This window comes from Molossus molossus, unplaced genomic scaffold, assembly GCF_014108415.1.
Source record: "Molossus molossus isolate mMolMol1 unplaced genomic scaffold, mMolMol1.p scaffold_m16_p_6, whole genome shotgun sequence".
NCBI lineage: Eukaryota > Metazoa > Chordata > Mammalia > Chiroptera > Molossidae > Molossus > Molossus molossus.
In genome coordinates, this window is record NW_023425399.1 from 29,129,244 (window position 1) to 29,150,784 (window position 21,541).

The window sequence follows — 21,541 nt, forward strand, 5'->3', positions numbered from 1 at the left end:
TCCAACCCCTGAGCCAAACCGGCCAGGGCTGCCACTTTATTTTGTATGTGGCTGTAGACAGTGGGACTGGACAGTGCATAGACTCTTTTCATAAAGCACATTTTAAAAATCATAGAGGAAACACATTAAATCATAGAGGAAACACATGTCCTTAAATTGGGACAGGATACTGGATAAAGCACTTCTTTTGTTAAATCCTCACCCAAGGACACATTTTTATTGATTTTAGAGAGAGAGGAAGAGAGAGAGAGAGTGAAAAACATCCATGATCTGCCTCCCTCATGTGCCCTGAACCAGGGATCGAACCTGCAACCTGGTCATGTGCCCTGACCGGGAATTGAACTTGTAACCCTTCGGTGCATGGGATGATGCTCCAACAAACTGAGCCACATTGGCCAGGGCAAAGCACCGCTTTAGAAAAATCAGTCAGAGGCGGCACATGTGTTAAAGGTCCTTAAATTGGGACAGGATACTGGGCTGGCAACCAAACACTGCTATTGTTTTATTGGATGCAATGTCTATATTCTTAAGCTTCTGTCTCACATTTTCATCTGTAAATGAATTGATTCAGGCTTAGCAACTCAGTGCACATATCCTGAGAACATGCCAGGACGTGCCCCAGGTGATCAAGGCATAAAATGGGGACTCAGAAATGAACAAGACCTGGACCCTGCCCTCAAGCAGTTCCCAGCCTTGGAGGAGTGGGAGACAAAACCATCACAAACAGTGGGAGTGCTGTCTTGTCACAAAGGGCTGAACCTGGAGCTCTGTTAGCCCAGGGAGTGTGTCCAACTTGTCCCCTGCTGTATCCCAGTGTCTGGCAGCAGCTGCACAGGATACAAGCTTAAGAAATATTTGCTGAAAATATTTGCTGTGAAAAAGCTTGTGGCGAAGGGGGGGCCAAAGAAAAGAAGCCGGTTTTGAAGTTTACCCTCGACTGCGCCCACCCTGTAGAAGAAGGAATCATGGATGCTGCCAATTTCGAGCAGTTTCTTCAGGAGAGAATCAAAGTGAACAGAAAAGCTGGGAATCTCGGCGGAGGGGTTGTAGCCACTGAAAGAGGCGAGAGTAAGATCACTGTAACATCTGAGGTGCCTTTTTCCAAAAGGTACTTGAAATATCTCACCAAAAATATTTGAAGACGAATAACCTATGTGACTGGTTGCATGTAGTCGCCAACAGCAAAGAGAGTTATGAATTGTGTTACTTCCAGATAAACCAGGATGAAGAGGAGGAGGAGGACAAGGATTAAAGCTCATTTATCTGGCACATTTTGTATGAGTTCTTGAATAAAATGTGGGAACCGGAAAAAAAAAAAAAAAAAAGAAATATTTGCTGAGTGAATGAGCATTATTCAATGTTCCTTCCACTTCTTCTCTGATCAGTTATATGTCCTTATTTGGGTTTTCCACAGAACGGTCAGGGCTTCCCTGGGTATTTATTTAGATTTTTAATAATGTTGAAGAAAAACTTTTCCAAAAGCAAAAGTGTTCAAGTTGCACAAACAGGGCAATGCTTTGAAATCTCGTGGAGCTTGAATGTTTATTGCCCATGGCTTCGAAAAATTGCACATGTACTGTGGGTGTTCAATAGTATTTTGTTGGATGAAGAAATGCATACTATCCAGAAAGCCTGTGACTGTGTGCTAAACATCATACTCACAATGGAAGTGCAAATTTTTTTTTTTTTGGTACATGCCCCTAGCCTCTAGAGCCTAGCGGGAACTGAACCCGGGAGTCTCTGGTCCGCAGGCCAATGCTCCAACCGCTGAGCCAAACTGGCCAGGGCTAGAAGTGCAAATTTAAACCACAATGAGATGCTACTATGTACCCAACGAAATGCCCCAAATTAAAAAGATTGACAGGCTGTCCGGCTGGTGTGGGTCAGTGGTTAAGCGTCGACCCATGCACCGAGGTCGCTGGTTTGATTCCCGGGCAGGGCACATGCCCAGGTTGTGGGCCTGATCCCCAGTGGGGGGCATGCAGGAGGCGGCCAGTCGATGTTCTCTCTCATTGATGTTTCTTTCTCTCTCTCTCTCCCCCTTCCTCTCTCTCTAAAATAAATAAAATAAATAAATAAATAAATAAAAAAGATTGGCGGTACCAAGTTTGAGAAGGATATGGAGCAACCAGAGTTCTTATACACTGCTGGTGGGAATGTCAAATGGTGCAACCACTTTGGGAAACTGTTGGGGAGTATCTGTGAATCTAAGTGAATATCTACCTAATGACTCAACTATTGCACTCCTGAATTTATGCTTGAGAAATGAGTGCACCTATCCGCCAAATGAATGTTTATAGCAACTTTAATCATAAAAGCCCCAAACTAGAAGTAACCCAAGAGGGTATAAATAGGAAAATGGATACATACATTTTGGTTTATTCACACAATGGACTACTACAAAGTCACAAAAAAGAAGAAACGATGACATGCTCAACAACACAGATGGATTTCATGGACATTGTGTTGAACAACAAAGCCAGGCACAAGAGTCAGAATAGTGGTTGCATCTGAAGACCATCCCAGGCACAGGGCCCTGTATGTGCAAAGGAATGGAGGTGTGACAAGGCATGATGTTTCACGGGAATGGGCAGTTCAGTGTGGCAGGACGCCAGAGGCCATGAAGGAAGAATGTGGGGAGAAGAGATTAGGAGGGTTATTTGGGTCATTTTGAAAAGGATCCCTGTGGTCATCATTAGTGCTATTTGTCACAGAGTTCAGGATTCTTCCCTTCTGGTCACTTTAAGACTTTACTTCCTAACTCTGTGGCTGAGTGGGGCTATGTTTTGTTCTGGCCAATAAATTGTGATTTATTAATTACACTAATGCAATTTAATTGCTGGTGTGAGAACCCCCTCCCTCGAGGACTCTCTCTTTCCCTCTTGCAGTTGGCACTACATGGGATTTTGGTTGTTCCAAGCAGCCTGGGTCTTGGAAGATCAGAACTCCCCTTAGGCTAACCACATGGATACATAGTGAGAGAAATAAATGTTGTAATCTTAGGTTGCTTGTTACTGAAGCATAGCCTTGTCTATTTGGATTGATACAGGCTTTGGTTATGGTGTCAAGTTTTTTGTTTATTCACTCATTCATTCATTAAATACATTGAACATCTGCTTTGCACTAGCTACTGATGGAAATGCGCATACAGCCCCCTGCTCTCAAGGAGCTTTCATTCTGTTAGGGAATGCAGACAACAAGCAAATAAACAATTAAGTAATTACTAAGTGTCGTAAGAATGATAAAGGAAATAAACTGGCTTATATGACATACAGAAATTGGTGAGGAGGTGAAGATGGTCATCAAGAGGGTTGCTTCATCAGAACTGAGATCCAAGGATGACAAGAAGCTGTCATGTAAAGGGTTGTGGGATGCCCTGGCCAGTTTGGCTCAGCGGTTAGAGCGTCGACCTGCGGTCCTGAGAGACCCGGGTTCGGTTCCCGCTAAGGGCATGTACCTCGGTTGCAGTTTGTCCCCGGCCCTGGTTGGTCGTGCGGGTGGCGGCCACTCGATGTGTCCCTTTCACATCGATGTTTCTCTCTCTCTCTCTCTCTGTTCCTGTCTCTCCCTCCCACTCTACCAGAACGAAAAAGGAAAAATGTCCTCGGGTGAGGATAAAAAAAATAAATAAATAAAAAATAAATAAAATAAAGGGTCGTGAGAATAATGTTCCAGAGAATGGCAAGGGCAAAGCTGTGATGGCAAGAAAGATCCTGCTACATTTGAGTCACAGAAAGCAAATCTTCGTGGCTGGGGATAGTAGGTGAAAGGAGAGGTAAGCAAGACACTATCATGTGAGTAAGTAGCACATGGCCCGCTTTGTGTTAAAAGTCAGTCTTGTAGGCAAGAGCCAAGGTAGAGAGTTACGATAGGAGGATGTTGAAAGTGTCCAGGGGGGATGTGATGATGCTGGCTTGAGAGTAATGACAATACAAGTGGAGAGAAGTATACACACTTAAAATGCGTTTTAAAGGAGAACCACAGGATTTGGTAGTGGATTGGAAGTGAGGTATGGCAAGCTGGATAATGGGACCAGTGATAACTGTGTCTTAATCCCTGGAACCTGTAAAGGTTACTTTAGTAAAAGGAACTTTACATATGTGATTAAAGTAAAGATTTTGAGGTGAGGAGATGATCATGGATTATCCAGATGAGCCCTGAATGCAATCGCAAGTATCTTTATAAAACAGAGACAGAGGGAGAGTTTAACTACAGGGAAGAAGGTCACGTGGAGCCTAAAGGAAGGCCAGCCTGCTGGCTTTGCAGATAGAGGTGGGAACAGGAATGCAGCTTCAGAACCTGGAAAAGGCAAGAAAATGCACTCTCCCTAAACTCTGTTGCAATTTGGCTCTGCTGACACCTTGATCTTGGCTCAGTGAAACTGACTTCAAAATTCTCACATCAGGAACTCTAGAGAATAAATGTTTATGTTATTGTTGTTTTAATTGTAGCAAAACATACATAACACAATATTTATCATTTTAACCATTCATTAAGTTCACAATTCAGTGGCATTAAATATATCCACAATATTGTATAAACATCACCATCTATGACTAAAGTATTTTTATCATTTGCAACAAAAACTCTGTACCCATTAAATAGTAACTCCCCCTACCCACCTTCCACCCCCAACTTCTGGTAACCTCTATTCTACTTCTGTTTCTATAGTTGTCTATTCTAGGTACTCTTAAAGAGTGGAATTGTATGAGATCTGTCCATCTGTGTCTGTTTATTTCACTAAGCATAATGTGTTCAAGGTCCATCACTTGTGGCATGTATCAAAATGCAATTATTTTTTATGGTTAAATAAGATTGTAGGTTGTTTTAAGCCATCAAGTTTGTGGTGATTTGTTACAGAAGACCTAGGAAACTAACACACAGGAAGAGAGAAAAGGAGATTTCAAGGCTATCCCTGGGTGCCTGGGCCTGAGAACTGGATGGATTCAGATGCCATTTACAGGGGTAGAGAAGTCCAAGAAAGCAACAGATTTGGGGTAGGAAAATCTCAAGCTCTGCTTTGGCCATATTACATTTATGTGTCTGTTAAACCTCCAGTGGAGATGTTGAGGAGATAACCACACATCTAACTCTGGAATTCTGGGGAGAGGTCAGAGCTGGAGAGCTACATAGATGGTGCTTAAAGCCAATAGATTGGTTGAGGAACTTAGGGAAAGTGTGTAGAGAGAGAAGCGAAGGGAACTAAGTCAACATTTGAAGGTGGAGCAAAGGAGGAAGAATCAGACTAGCAGTCTGAGAAGGAGCAGGTGGGAGGTGGGAAGTGGGAAATCTCAGGAAAGTTTGGAATCATGAAAGTTGGGAAGTTGAGAGAGAATGGTATTTCATTAATGAAGGCACAGACAAGTAGGTTTCAGGAGACTGAATAATGGAAGATATTTATGACCTGGACAACAGCAGGGTCTAGTGGCAGGTAGGGGCAGAAGCCAGAGAGGAGTAAGTTAATGATACGAGAAAGTGTGTCTTCTGGACTTCTTAACTCGTTGAAGAAATTTTACTGTGAGAAGGAACAGAAAAATGGGGTAAGGTGGTTTAAAACCTTTTAAAAGTGGAGATATTGTTTTAGTTATTTATGGCTATCTAACAAGTGGCCCAAAACTTAGTGGCTTAAAACAATAGTCACTAGATTCTATGGGTCAGGAATTTCGTCAGAACTCAGCTGGATGGTTCTCTTGTTCTACATAGCATTGACTGTGGGCAATGGTAGTATTCAGCTGTTGAATGGGCTGGTTTTGAGGGTTCAATATGACTTTACCCATAGGTCTGGCACCTTGGTGGGGATGGCTAGAAGGCTGGGCTCCCCTGGGATTCTCAACTGGGGTGCCTACTTGTGGGTTCTCTGGCATGGTGGCCTCAAGGTAACTGAAGACCTTGTATGGTAAGCTCGGGGCTCCAAAAGGGAATGTCTCATGAACAAGACAGAAATTACATGGCCTTTTTTTTGTGTTTGTTTTTTGTTTTTGTTTTTTTTATCCTCACCCAAGGATATTTTTCCATTTTTTGTACAGATAGAGTGGGAGGGAGAGAGAGGAAGGGAGAGAGAGAGAAAAACATCGACGTGAAGGGACACATCGAGTGGCTGCCACCCGCCCAACCAACCAGGGCCAGGGACAAACTGCAACCAAAGTACGTGCCCTTAGCGGGAACCGAACCCGGGTCTCTCAGGACCGCAGGCCTACGCTTTAACCGCTGAGCCAAACTGGCCAGGGCTACATGGCCTTTTTTGACCTACATGTAGAAGTTGCATAGTATTGCTTCTGCTGTACTGTACTGGACAATCCAGTCACAGGCCCACCTAGATTTAAAGGGAGGAGGCATAGACCTCCACCTCTTGATGTGAAGACAGTCAAAGAATTTGCACCCATATTTTAAAATGCTCACAGACAGAGAACATGTTTGCAGGATGGTTGAGAATGCACCAGGAGATGGGGAGAGGTGAATGACGCAAAGGAGAAAAGGAGAGACTGCAGAAATAATGTCCTTTGGAGGTCCCAAGGGGACAGTCCTCAGAGGCTGGAGACTGGGCACTTTTCCCACTGGGACTGGAGGGAAGAAAGACATTGTGAGGACAGATGTGGAGTGAAAGGATGAGCCTGTTCCCATCTGATGACTTCACTCTGCTCAATAATGTACAGGTAAGCTCATCAGCTGAGGATAGGTGTTGAGAGCTGAGAAGAAAATAAGGTACAACAGAGTGGTTTCAGAGAATTGCAATGTTAAATATTTTTTTGAAAAGTGGATTTTAAGAGTATGGCTTTCTGTCATTACTGAAAATAATATATATTATGAGTGTATGGTTATTAACATTTAATAGTATATTAATAACAGAATTACTTTTTTGGTAATTATTAATACCAAGTATTTATGGATTCTATGAGAGATACTCCAAATTCTAAGACATTGCTGACCAATTCTTGTTCACTATACTCCTTTTAGGAGGGAGGCACATAATGTTATAGTTTCATTTTATTTCTGGAGGAACTAGGATTAGTTTCATAAAGTAAGTCTAAGGAAGAATCTAAGATGAGGACTCTGAGACCATTTCTTTTTTTAGGAGTATTGAGAACATAAAAACTATTTGTATGTTTTTCTTGAGAGGACATTTGGATTGCCAAATCCTGAAAGTGATCTTTAAAAAATTATCTGGCAAGAGTTAGTGTTGAGCAAAGTTCCTTGGTAGGTGATCTCCTTTTGCAAACGAAGCTTTCAGTGTTGAAATATGCATGCAATTCTTGTTCTGAAATTGCTTTTGGAAGGAGTTTACAATTCACACATACACATACTTGTACAAAACAATCACCAGGGTTATCTTTATTTATTAAATCACTTACCCAAAGATATTATTTATTGCAATCTTTCTAACTCATCGTATTTAGCCTTAGATATTTCCAAAAGAACTGAATTCTCATTAAAGTAATGAAGATTCATTAACAGTAAGGATATCCAAGATAAGGTGTTTGCTAAGAATTTCCTGAGGGGAGCTCTCAGGATGTTAAAAGCAGCGCCAATGCAAAGGTCCACACATACTTCATAGAATCACATCATATCAGGAGTGACTGAGATCTTAGAGTCACACGAACTAAACTTATCACTATGCCCACTGACCTTCTCTCCTTCCGTATTTTTTTTACCATTGAGGTTTCCATTTACCTAACTAGCCAACAGAGAAACTGTAGGTCAAGGTTGATCCTCTGCTCCATTCCTCTACAAACTCACCTGTTTACTGTTCACCACAATGGATCAGAAATATATTTAGCTACAAGTTACAGAAAATCCACTTAATAGTGGCTTAAACAAATTGGTTAATTTTCTTACATAACAAAAAGTCCAGAATTCAGCAGCTACTGGTGTCTCTTCCGCTGCTCCATGATGACAGAATTTATTAATTTTTAGGCTCCACACTTTTTTTTTATTTTTTATTTTTTTTATCCTCACCCGAGGACATTTTTCCATTGTTTTGTTCAGGTAGAGTGGGAGGGAGAGAGAGGAAGGGAGAGAGAGAGAGAAACATCGATGTGAAGGGACACATCGAGTGGCTGCCACCCGCACGACCGACCAGGGCCGGGGACAAACTGCAACCGAGGTACGCGCACTTAGTGGGAACCGAACCCGGGTCTCTCAGGACCGCAGGTCGACGCTCTAACCGCTGAGCCAAACCGGCCAGGGCTAGACTCCACATTTTTAATGTATTTCCTTTATGTTCATGCTTGTTGTTTTCTGATTGCAAGGTGGCTCACGGAACCTCCAGGCATCACATCCACATTTGAGGCAGAAAGAATGCAGAAGGGGAAAGATGAAGCATATCCTCTGTATCAAGATAGAAAAAAAAAAATTCCCAGAAATCTTCATTGCATACTTCCCCTTAAGCCTCATTGGTCGGAACTGGGTCACATGGCCACCTTATTTGCAAAGGAATTGGGATATTGGGGAATAAGACAGTCATGATTGGTGTAGACCAGTTGTTCTCAACCTTCCTAATGCCGTGGCCCTTTAATACAGTTCTTCATGTTGTATGTGGGCGTATCTGCATGTGGGTGGACCTGCCTGGAGATGGACAGAGGAGCGGTGTCTCAGTTCCTAAGACCATCGGAAATATGTGTGTTAGGAGACCCCTGTGAAAGGGTGGTTCGACCTCCAAAGGGGACACAACCCACAGGTTGAGAACCACTGGTGTAGATCATTAATGATCCATCACTGGGGCCAAAATCAAGTTCTGTTAGCAAGGAAGAAAAGAAATGGTTCCAGTAGGTAAATGAAAGTGTTGGCCACAATCACCAAGTCTGCTGATTCTAGTTCTGAGACAGCATTCAAATGGCCCTGCCTCCCTTTTCAGTGGCTTAGCTCCAGTCCTCAAGTCTTTTAACTCGGCTGTCACAGCTGCCTCTAAACTGACCCTCCAACTTCCAGGTGGCCTCCCTCCCTCCACCCTCCATCAGCTGCCAGACTTCTATTTCTAAAATGCACATCTGATGATGGCAGGTCATGGCTCTCTCCCTACTAATGGCCCCTCTGCCAAGCTTGATCTAATTCCTGCCCTTCTCCCCACTTGGCAAAACTCTTACTCATTCTTCAAAGCCAAGCCTAAATGTCCCCTCCTTTGGAAAATCCTCCCTAATTAGTTGCTCCCGATTCTCACAAAAGCAATTATTCCCTCTTTTTCTCATATGTCCTTTTTATACATCAAGAATAATACTTATTATACAGCACGATAGAGTTATTGGCTTAGACGTCTGTCTCTTGCTAGATTATAAACTCTGTTCAATATATTCTCCTTAGCAGTTAACATAATGCCTGGCACATAACAAGTGCTTATGACTGAGGGAGCTGCCTGTCTCCCAATATCCATTGTCACCAAAAGAACCTGATTTTTAGTTGAGCCCACAGCTACTTTGAATAAAGACCAAATATTTCAGCCTCTCTTGTAGTGCATTGAAGCCATGTGATGTAATGCCTGGAGCTAAAGCAGCCATGTTGGACCATGAATTGACTTTGGAAGCAGAAACCGTGCATGTTGGAGTGAACAGATAAAAGGACGTGGGTCCCTGACATTATATATACACATGCCTTATTGGCATAGCTTTGTCTTAGTTTTAGCTGGAAGAGAGAAAAACCTTTCTTGTTTGAGCCTCTATTATTTTTCTCTCTCTTGTAGCTAAGCAATTCTAATTGACAGAAATCTATATATGTATATATATAATTTGTATACTATATTTGAATGATATAATATGCAATACAAACTACATATATTTATATTACATAAATTGTATAGGTTATATAATTAAAAAATATTATATATAACATATATGTGAGTGTGGTTGAATTACAGTTGGCTGAACCCTACCTAGCACGGCTTGACAACTGTTTATGTAGCCCATAGGCTACATTAAGTTCTCAGATATAGTAGACATATATTTACATATGTTTAAGATATGTGAATTCGCCCAGCTGGTATGGCTTACTAGTTGAACATCGACCCATGCACCAAGAATCGTGAGTTCGATTCCTGGTTGGGGCACATGCCCAGGTTGTGGGCACAATCCCCAGTGTGGGGCATGCAGGAGGCGGCCGATTGATGTTCTCTCTCATCAATGTTTCTATCTCTCTCTTCATCTCCCTTACTCTCTCTCTAAAATCAATAAAGAAAAAAAAAAAAAGATGTGAATTCTCGGCAGGGCACGCCTCACAAATCTCTGTGCTCTGGTGTCTAACCAGCTGTGCCCACGTACATCACCTATCCCCGAATGCCTTTGTGTCTGCAATCCCTTTTCCTAGAGTGAACTTTGCTGAGGTTATAAGCAATGAATTATTCAACACCTTCTTGCCAAGTGTTTGGCTGCCCATTTGCTCTCCTGATTCTACCTGATTCAAAGAACCATGTATAAAGGGAGAAAAAGTTCAGAATAAGAACAATTTCACTCAGCGTCTAAAAACAGAACTTGGTCCCTGGGGAAAAGTCACCTCTCTCTTGTGGAGTTGACATTAATCATTTACATGCAATGGCGAAATGGAGGCCAACCAGTCATGGGGATGGGGGTGATTGGGGTTGTCTTTGGCCACTGTCTGGTGTTTGCTCTGTTGGGAAGAAGGCAGAAGTCTTTCCTCCCCTCCTGAACTCTACCTCTGACTCAGATTCACAATCAAATGTCATATTGGACAAGTGGGCCAGCAGTTGGGATCTAAAGATTTTGTAGTAGAAATTTTCACTCCTTTGGCATTTGAAATTTAGTGTAATATAATTGGAGGGAAAAATGTCTGTGGAGGTTTGGTAGTCTCTACCAAAATATTTTCTGGAAAAAAATCACCTCAGGGGTATTATTACAATTAAGACAACTTAGGGCTCTTGGCTTAAGAGGCCTTGCTGTTCACGTGGGGACATCAAGAGTAGTGCTAAAGAGCATAGCTCAGGTCAGAAGGTCTAAGTTCAAATCCTCGCTTCCTACATTCTAGCTTGGTGACCTTGACAAGTTGTTGACTTTTCTGTACACAGTTCCAGTGTATGCTAAAGCCAGCTTGTCCTCATCAGAGAGCTGGGTGTTCTAATTTCTTTTCAATTCTATGTTCACTGATGTTATATTGGCATCATGTTGGACATGGTGGGAGTATTTACACCAGGGAAATTGGCAAATTGGGGCTTCCTTTCCCACACAGAGTTATGAAACATTAACCAGCACACCACTGCACATTTCCTAATTTGTACAATGGCGCTGATGATACCTACCTTGCCCACAGGTAGAGTTGAGAGAACTCATGGGAAACACAAGTGATAGGCCTTAATACATGTTAGCATGCTAATTCTTTTAGCCATGCATCATTAGCTCTATTATTGTTAAGACTCTCTTTGGGGAGGAAGAAGGCTAATTTTTTGTTGTTGTTGTTTTAATCCTCACCCAAGGATATTTTTCCATTGATTTTTTTAGATAGAGTGGAAGGGAGGGAGGGAGGGAAGAATGGAGGAAGGGAGAGAAAAAGAGAGAGAAACACTGATGTGAGAGAGACACATCAATTGGTTGCCTTCTACATGACCCTGATGAGGTGATCAAACCTGCAACACAGCTATGTGCCCTTGACCTAGAATTGAACTCCCAGTCCTTTAGTCTGTGGCTCAATACTCTAACTGCTGGGCCAAACAGGCTAGGGCCAGAAGCCTGATTTTACCTGCTCTAACATTGGTTGGCATAACCATTTAACCTCTTGGTATCCTTTTTGCCCCTGGGGCATATTTGAGTGCCTTGGCAGCCCATCAACCTGCCCCGAAATCAGAGTTATAGAACTGTGTGGCCTGACTCAGATAATGGGGGCATGTTGACAGAGTGATGCTCCATTGGGAAGAGAAGCACACGCATGATGGCAGAGTGGAAAATGTACCTGGACCTGACTGGGGGGGAAATGAACCATAGTCCAAGAACGCTGGAGTACAAAGGGCTACAAGAAACCACACAATCCAAACCCTTGTTTTGCAGATGAGGAGAGACATACTTGGGTTTTTCTTTACTGTTGTTGTTCCAATTCCCTTTTTGACCAGACTAATGTGCTTAGCTTTGGGCTGTGGTGAAAACATGATTAAGCTCAGAATCATAAGAGAATTTACTGGGAAGGGTTAGACAAGGAAGCAGAAAAATATCTTAAAAAAATGTTTTTCTTTATTGATTTTAGAGAGGAAGGGAGAGGGAGAGAGAGAGAGAGAGAGAGAGAAACATCGATGAAAGAGAACATTGATTGGCTGCCTCCTGCATAACGCCCACTGGGGATTTGGGCCACAACCTGGGCATGTGCCCTGACAGGGAACTGAATCAGCCACCTCTTGGTGCATGGGTTGATGCTCAAACACTGAGCCACACCAGCTGGGCACAAGCAGAAAAATATCTTAAAATGGGGATGTAAATTGGGGCTGCCACTATGAAAACAGTACAGAGGTTCCTCAAAAAACTAAATATAAATCTACCATATGATCCAACAATTCCAGTTCTGGGTATTTATCTGAAGGCAATGACTATTTTGTTTTTTACTTTTTAAAAATTCATTTTTAATTTTTCTTTTGGCAGAAATTTGGACTAATCATTTATTTGTTTACCAATTTTTATTTTTGTTACAGATGTTTCTACTTTTTTTCCCCATCCTCATCCCCGGCTTTGTTGCCCATGTCCATTGGTTATGCATACATACATATAAGTTCTGTGATTTATCTCTTGCCTCCTCACACCCTCTTCTGAGGGTTGTCAGTCTGTACCCTACTTCCATGTCTCTGGGTCTACCCTATTCTTTAGACTGTTATGTTCATTATATTCCACAAATAAGTAAGACCATGTGGTATTTGTCTTTTTCTGCTTGGCTTGTTTCACTTAGGATAATACTTTCCAGGTCCCTTCATGTCGTCTCAAAGGATAAGAGATCTTTCTTTTTTTCTTACAGCTGCATAGTGCTTCATTGTGTGTATGTACCACAACTTTTTTATCCATTCGTCTACTGATGGACATTTGGGCTGTTTCTAGATCTTAGCCATTGTAAATAGTGCTGCTATGAACATGGGGGTACATATATTCTTTCTGATTGGTGTTTTAAGCTTCTTAGAAGTGGGATCACTGGGTCAAATGCCAATTAAATTTTTAACTTTTTGAGGTAACACCATATTGTTTTCCATAGTGGCTGTACCAGTGTGAATTCCCACCAGTAGTGTACTAGAGTCCTCTTTTTTCCACACCCTCGCCAACACTTGTTTGATGATTTGTTGATGGCGGCCATTCTGACAGGTGTGAGGTGGTACCTCATTGTTGTTTTAATTTGCATCTCTCTGATGATTAGTGATGTTGAGCATTTCTTCATATGTTTCTTGGCCATTTGTATGTTCTGTTGGGAGAGGTGTCTATTCAGCTCCTCTGCCCATTTTTCAATTGGGTTCTTTGTCTTCCTTTTATTGAGTTGTATGAATACTCTATATATTTTGGAAATTAAAGCCTTATCTGATGTATCATTGGCAATGATGCTCTCCCATACAGTGGGTTGCCTTTCCATTTTGATGGTTGTTTCCTTTGCTGTGCAGAAGCTTTTTAGTTTGCTGTAGCCCCATGTGCTCATTTTTTCCTTAGTTTTTGTTGCCTTAGGCATTGTATCAGTGAAAATTCTGCTGTGTATGATGTCCAAAATTTTGTTGCCTATAGTTTCTTCTATGATTTTTATGGATTCATGGGTCACATTTAAATCTTTTATCCATTTTGAGTTTATTCTTGTGTATGGTGTAAGTTGATGGTCTAGTTTCATTTTTTTGAATGTAGCTGTCCATTTTCCCCAACACCATTTATTAAAGAGGTTATCTTCACTTCAGTGTATGCTCTTGCCACCTTTGTCAAATATTAATTGAGCATAATGTCTTGGGTCCATTTCTGGGTTCTCTGTTCTGTCCCACTGGTCTATATGCCTGTTCTTGTGCCAGTACCAGGCTGTTTTGATTACAGTAGGTTTGTAGTATAACCTGATATCCGGTATTGTGATCTCACCTACTTTGTCATCCTTTTTCAAGATTGCTGTTCGAGGTTTTTTTTTGGTTCCATATGAACTTTTGAACTATTTGTTCTAGTTCTGTGAAATATGTTGTTGGTATTTTGATGGGAATTGCATTGAATCTATAGATTGCTTTGGGTAGTATGGGCATTTTAATGATGTTAATTCTTCTAATCCATGAACAAGGTATGTGCTTCTACTTTTTTTATATCTTCCTCTATTTCTTTTTTCAATGTCCTGTAGTTTTCTGCAAATAGGTCCTTTACTCTTTTGGTTAAGTTTATTCCTAGGTATCTTAACTTTTTGCCACGAGGGTAAATGGGATTGTTTTTTCAGTTTCTCTTTCTGTGAGTTCATAATTGGTGTATAAGAGTGCCGATGATTTCTTGATGTTAATTTTGTATCCTGCTACTTTGCCAAATTCATTTATTAAGTCTAGTAGATTTTTTTTTTTTATCCTCACCCGAGGATATTTTTCCATTTTTTGTACAGATAGAGTGGGAGGGAGAGAGAGGAAGGGAGAGAGAGAGAGAAACATCGACGTGAAGGGACACATCGAGTGGCTGCCACCCGCACTACCAACCAGGGCTGGGGACAAACTGCAACCGAGGTACGTGCCCTTAGCGGGAACCGAACCCGGGTCTCTCCGGACCGCAGGCCGACGCTCTAACCGCTGAGCCAAACCGGCCAGGGCAAGTCTAGTAGATTTTTAATGGAGTCTTTAGGGTTTTCTATGTATAATATCATGTTATCTGCAAATAATGACAGTTTCACTTCCTTCTTTCCAATTTGGATCCCTTTTATTTGTTCTTCATGTCTGATTGCTGTGGCTAAGACTGCCGGTGCAATGTTAAATAAGAGTAGCGAAAGTGGACATCCCTGTCTTGTTCCTGTTCTTAAGGGGAATGTTTTTAGTTTCTGCCCATTGAGTATGATGTTGGCTGTAGGTCTTTCATATATGACCTTTTTTATGTCAAGATATGATCCCTTTATTCCCACATTGCTGAGCGTTTTTATTAGAAATGGATGCTGGATTTTGTCAAATGCTTTTTCAGCGTCTATTGATATGATCATGTGGTTTTTATTCTTCATTTTGTTGATGTGGTGTATCACATTTATTGATTTGCGAATATTGTACCAGCCTTGCATCCCTGGGATGAATCCCACTTGGTCATGGTGAATAATTTTTTTGATGTATTGCTGGATTCGATTTGCTAGTATTTTGTTCAGGATTTTGGCATCTATGTTCATCAAGAATATTGGCCTGTGGTTTTCTTTCTTTGTAGTGTCTTTTTCTGGTTTTGGAATTAGAATTATGCTGGCCTCCTAAAACAAGTTTGGAAGTCTTTCTTCTTCTTGAATTTTTTAAAATAGTTTGAGGAGAATGGGTGTTAATTCTTTTTTGAATGTTCGATAAAACTCCCCCGTGAAACCATCTCGGCCTGGGCTTTTGTTTGCTGGGAGAGTCTTGATTACCTCTCAATTTCTTTAGTTCTTATTGGTCTGTTCAAGTTTGCTATCTCTTCCCTGTCCAGTTTTGGGAGACTATGTGTTTCTAGAAATTTGTCTATTTCACTTAGATTGTAGAATTTGTTGCCATATAGTTGTTCACAGTAGCTGTTAACGATCTTTTGTATTTCTGTGGTGTCAGTTGTTACTTCTCCTCTTTCATTTCTGATTTTGTGTATTTGGGTTCTCTCTCTTTGTTTCTTGGTGAGTCTAGCTAAGGGTCCATGAATCTTGTTTATCTTTTCAAAGAACCAGCTCTTTGTTTTATTGATCCTTTGAATTATTTTTTTTTTGGTCTCCATGTCATTTATTTCTGTTCTGATCTTTACTATTTCCTTCCTTCTACTTACTCTGGGGTTTCCTTTTTGTTTGCTTTCTAGTTCTATAAGTTGTGAGGAAAGATAGTCTATTAGAAATTTTTCTTGTTTCTTGATGTAGGCCTGCAGTGCTATGAACTTACATCTCAGAACTGCTTTCGCTGCATCCCATAGATTTTGTGTTGTTGTGTGTTCATTTTCATTGGTTCTCAGGAAGTTTTTAATTTCTTCCTTGATCTCCTCGGTAACCCATTTATTGTTTAATAACATGCTATTTAGCCTCCACGTGTTCAAATGTCTTTGCATGTTCTTGTTGCAATTGATTTCTAGTTTTATGCCATTTAATCTGAGAAGATGCTTCATATGATTTCAATCTTCTTGAACTTGTCGAGACTTAGTTTGTGTCCTAACATGTGGTCCATCTTTGAGAATGTCCCATGTGCACTTGAGAAAAATGTGAATTCTGTAGTTTTGGGGTGTAATTCTCTGTAGATATCTATTAAATCCATTTGGTTTAGTGCTTCATTTAGAGTCTCTTTCCTTGCTAATTTTTTACTAGCGGATCTATCCAGTGATGTCAGCAGGGTGTTGAAATTACCTGCTATGATTATATTGCTGTCGATTTCTTCTTTGAAGTCCTCCAGAAGATTTTGAATATATTTTGGTGGTCCTATATTGGGTGCATATATGTTTATCAAGGTTATATCTTCCTGTTGGATAGATCCTTTTAATATTATGTAGTGGCCTTCTTTGTCTCTAGTAATGGCTTTCATTTTGAAATCTATTTTTATCAGATATGAGTATTGCTACCCCAGGTTTTTTTTCCTTTCTGTTTGCTTGGAATATTTTTTTCCATCCCTTCACTTTCAACCTATGTGAGTCTTTTGTTGTGAGGTGGATCTCTTGTAAACAACATATATATGATTCATGCTTTCTTATGCCATCAGCTACTCTGTGTCTTTTTATCAGAGCATTCAGTCCATTTACACTTAAGGTGATTATTGATATGTACTTATTTATTGCCATTTTTGTTTAGTGTGGTTATAGTTTTCTTCCTATTTCTTTTACTAATTACAGCAGTCCTTTTAACATTTCTTGCAGTGCTGGTTTGGTGCTAATGTATTCCCTTAGCCACCCCACCCCCCCTTTTTTTTCTGGGAAGCTCTTTATTTGACCTTCTATTTTGATGATAGCCTTGCTGGATAGAGTAGTCTTGGATTCAGATCCTTGTTTTTCATGACTTTGATTACTTCATGCCATTCCATTCTGGCTTGTAGTGTTTCTGTTGAGAAGTCAGCTGATATCCTTATGGAGGTTCCTTTCTAGTAACCTGTTGCTTCTCTCTTGCTGCTTTTAGGATTCTCTCTTTGTCTTTAATTTTTGGCATTTTAATTACTATGTGTCTTGGTATGGGCCTGTTTGGGTTCTTCTTACTTGGGGCTCTCTGTGCTTCTTGAACTTGAATGCCTTCTTCCTTCATCAAATTAGAGAAGTTTTCTGTCACTATTTCTTCACATATATTCTCTAACCCTGGCTCATTTTCTTCTTCAGGGACTTCTGTGATGTGAAAGTTATTATGTTTCCAGTTGTCCCACAGTTCTCTCAAGCTGTCTTTATGTTTTTTAATTGTTTTTTTCTTTTGTTTCTCTGATTGGTTGATTTTTTCTACCCTGGGCAATGACTACATTGAAGAACTATCTGTACCCATTTAACTGCAGCATGATTCACTATAGCCAAGACATACAACCAACCAAAGTGTTTGTCAGTGGATAAATGGATAAGAAAAATATAGCATACATATTATTCAGCTATAAATAAGAAGGAAATCTTGCCATTTGTGACAACATGGATAGATTTTGAAGTATTTTAAGTGAAATAGGTCAGACAGAAAAAGACAAATACCGTATTCACTTATACGTGGAATCTAAAAAAGATGAATTCATAGAAACAGAGAACAAACTATGTTTGCCAGAAGTGAGGGTGGCAGATGGGAGAAATGGGTGAAGGCTGAAAAAAAAGAAATGAAGGGAAAGAAAGTATCTTCAAAGGTGTAGCATCATATTCCCCCACATCAGAAGTTTTAAGATGCCCGAGGGCAGGATCACAGCCCCATACTTTGCATTCAGCTAGCACTCAAACAGATACTTTTTTTAAAAAGGGACAGGTGCTGAATATCTCATGAATTAATTAATCACTTTTCATGAATCTGGAAATTAATAGATACCATATTAAAATAGAAAAACAAAAAGCAGGATATAGGATGGTGTAAAGACTAGACAGACACACTTTAAAATGCCAACAGTGTATGTCTTTAAAAAGTGTTAATGCTGCTTTCTTTTCGGCCGGAACCTCCATCTTCCAGTAATTTGCCAAAATGATGAACACAAAGGGAAAGAGGAGAGGCACCCGCTATATGTTCTCTAGGCCTTTTAGAAAACATGGAGTTGTTCCTTTGGCTACATACATGCGAATCTATAAGAAAGGTGATATTGCGGACATAAAGGGAATGGGCACTGTTCAAAAAGGAATGCCCCACAAATGTTACCATGGCAAAACTGGAAGAGTCTACAATGTCACCCAGCATGCAGTGGGCATTGTTGTGAACAAACAAGTCAAGGGCAAGATTCTTGCCAAGAGAATTAATGTGCGTATTGAGCATGTTAAGCACTCTAAGAGCCGAGATAGCTTCCTGAAACATGTGAAGGAAAATGATCAGAAAAAGAAGGAAGCCAAAGAGAAAGGGACCTGGGTTCAGCTGAAGCGTCAGCCTGCTCCACCCAGAGAAGCACATTTTGTGAGAACCAATGGAAAGGAGCCGGAGCTGCTGGAACCCATTCCCTATGAATTCATGGCATGATAAGTGTAAAAAGAAGATCTCTGTACTGATAAAAAATGTTTCTCTTAATTGGGCAGAAGTATGATGACCCTTCCCCCAAAAAAATAATTAAAGAAAACTTGGTGTCCTAAAAAAAAAAAGTGTTAGTGTGGATAGATTTCTTTTTCTGATTTTTGTGATATTTCATCATGTATTAGTCAGCTATTCCACAATGACAAAATACCCCCAGACTCAGTGGCTTATAGTAGCAAGAATTTATTTCCATACTAATGGTCTCTTTTGATAGTCTGTGGTCAGCTGATCTAGCTGGGCTTGGCGCTGGGCTGTGGACTGGGTTCAGATCTGCTGCAAGAGTCCTATTCTGCGCCGAGGTGTTTACCTGGGGGACCTGTCCTCACAGTAGATGGCAGGAGTGTAAGAAGCCAGACAAATTGTACAAGCATGTTGGGGACCTCTGCTCACATCATACTGGCCAAAGGAAGCCACGTGGCCAAGCCCACGCCAGTGGGGCAGGAATATACATTACCCACAGTGGGAGGGGAGATAGTGTTTGCTGAACAATAATCCAACTATCACACACACTATTATACGTCTTTGAAAACAACTACAAAAAATACTTTTATAATTGAAAAAAGTTGTCATTAAAAACAAAAATACTTTGCAATTTGTATTGCATTTTATAGTTTTTAAAACACCTTTGTAACATTCTCTCACATATTCTTTCTAATAGCCCAGTGACGTGGTGGGGAAGGCAGCATCCCCATTTTTAAAGATGTGAAAATTCTGGCTGCATTCTCTTCCGAGAACTGCCATAATGAATGACCACAGACCAGGTGGCTTCCAACAGAAATGTCTTTTTTTGCAGTTCTGGAATCTGTTCTCTCTGAAGGCTCTTGGGAGGAAGACTTCCTTGCCCCTTTCTGGCTTCTGGTGGTTGCCAGCCTTCCTTGGTTGGTAGCTGCATCACTTTGACATCTGCCTTCATTATCACATGGCCTTCTTTCTCCCTGTCTCCATTTGTCTCCTCTCCTCTTCTAAGGACACCAGTCATATTGGCTTTAGGGCTCACCCCAATTTAGCATGACCTCATTTTAACTAATTACATCTGCCTTGACCTCAATCCCTAACTCTACCCAGTTCCTGGAATCACCCACTATTCCCACTGTCCCTGACCTTCCATAGTGTTGCCTGCAAGAGTGTCTTTGTTCTCTTCTGACAGCCACAGTGGGCTCGAGTGGGGTTTTCTTTACCAGCCCAAACCAGCCACCCTGTCACCAATACTTGCCCTTATGTGTTGAGCCCTTGGACCAGGTCCTATAACATTTCTAAAATATTTTTATTTTTTTAACCTCACTTGCCTTCCTGTCAAGGGCCATGTTTGGGGCCACTAAGGTCTCTGAATCACACAACAGGTTTGGGGCTTTGAACCCTCCCTTCCCCTGAGGCTCTGGGCTCTTCTCAAGTGGCTCTGCCTCCTCCCTAGGCCACACTTCCGCATCCCAGGGATCTCAAGGAGCAGTCAAAGGCCTCACCTCACAGCTTTCACTGGCAGAAGAACAGAATTGAATCCTGCTAAGTGTCCAGACAACATTCATTATTTGGAGTTCCCATGAGGGGAAGTGGCTATCAGATTCTTCCTCTGTAACAGAGGAAGAAACAGGCTTGAGGGGAATTATGGGTCTTCAAGGTTACACAGCTAGTCAGAGAAAGGAAGGAAGTCTGTTTAGTGAAAAGAATCTTTTCCACACTTGTTAGTTGGGAGCATTAGTGAGTCTAAAGAGAAAGCTCCAATTGCCATGGCTTTTGTGTGTTTTAATTTACAGGGGCTCTTCTGAGGTAACTGTCTTGATGCACTATGGGATGTGTGGGCAAGGGTGGGGAGGCTTTTTCTAAGTTATCTCATCTGGTCTTATCCAAAGTGGCCTCCGTGGAACTCTGGGCCCAAGGGCGACTGACGTACTGGAATCCTATCCTTCATTCAGCAAGGAGGGTTCGCTCTGAAGAAGTCCAGGAACCATCATCCAGTGACGGTGGGAGTTGAGGGGCAGCACAGGCATTTCTGAGGACAGAATGGGCCAGACTGGTGTTCTGTCTCTTTGTTAGTAGGAGGCATAGAGGGGGAAAAGGGTCAAAATAACAAAGAAAAAATGCTCCCTCCTACCCCAGCCCTCCAACAGAGATTCTGGTGGGGTAGAGGGGGCAGAGGGAAGAGGGGAGGCAGGAAATCCCATCTGTGTGGGAAAACAATGAAAACGAATGAGATGTTAAATGTACTGAAGTGAAAAGGAAGTCATCATTTAAAAAACGTTTTTAATGATTTTAGGAAATAAATAGTGTCCGATGGCCTGGGGAACTGGCGCCAGGCAAAGTGCTCGACCATTGTCTCCCACCCTGAACGGCCTGCCTCTAGGCTATAGATTAACTCCCATCTTATCTATTCATATTCCAGAGGCTCCATGCATAACCCCCGCAGGGCCAAACCCTAAGGGACAAATTCCAGCTGCAACCGGCAGATATAAAAGACACGAGCCCCTACATTGAGGGCGGCTTCTAGGACTCGACCCCCGGAGTCTGTGAACCCGCCCGGAGTGTACCCAATAAAGCCTGATCCCTGTTTATTCGGCTGATTGGCTCTCCAGTCTCTTCTCTGTTTTATTCGGCGGCGCCCCTGATTCCTTACAAATAGTGCATGATGTCTTGGTTTCTGGTGCCTGCAAATCAAAGATGAGTTTTCAAAGGAAAGACTCATTTGCTCCCCTTTTTGACCTTGGGACTGAAAACCAAACTTACCCAGAATCATAAATAAAATACTCTCTAGGCAACTCATTTCTCTGGCTCCCAGACCTTTCTGATGTGCCTGCACCTC

At 41.4% G+C, this 21,541-nt stretch overlaps 1 protein-coding gene and 1 pseudogene across 1 annotated transcript; both read left to right on the forward strand.

Annotated features, from left to right (window-relative positions):
• Positions 1–603: 603 nt before the first annotated feature.
• On the forward strand, positions 604–1,252 carry LOC118618513 (annotated as a pseudogene).
• Positions 1,253–18,189: 16,937 nt separating this feature from the next.
• On the forward strand, positions 18,190–18,709 carry LOC118618876 (60S ribosomal protein L21-like). The gene has a single exon (XM_036245436.1). The coding sequence runs from the start codon at positions 18,214–18,216 to the stop codon at positions 18,694–18,696; it is 483 nt and encodes a 160-aa protein (XP_036101329.1). The 5' UTR covers positions 18,190–18,213; the 3' UTR covers positions 18,697–18,709.
• Positions 18,710–21,541: the final 2,832 nt, after the last annotated feature.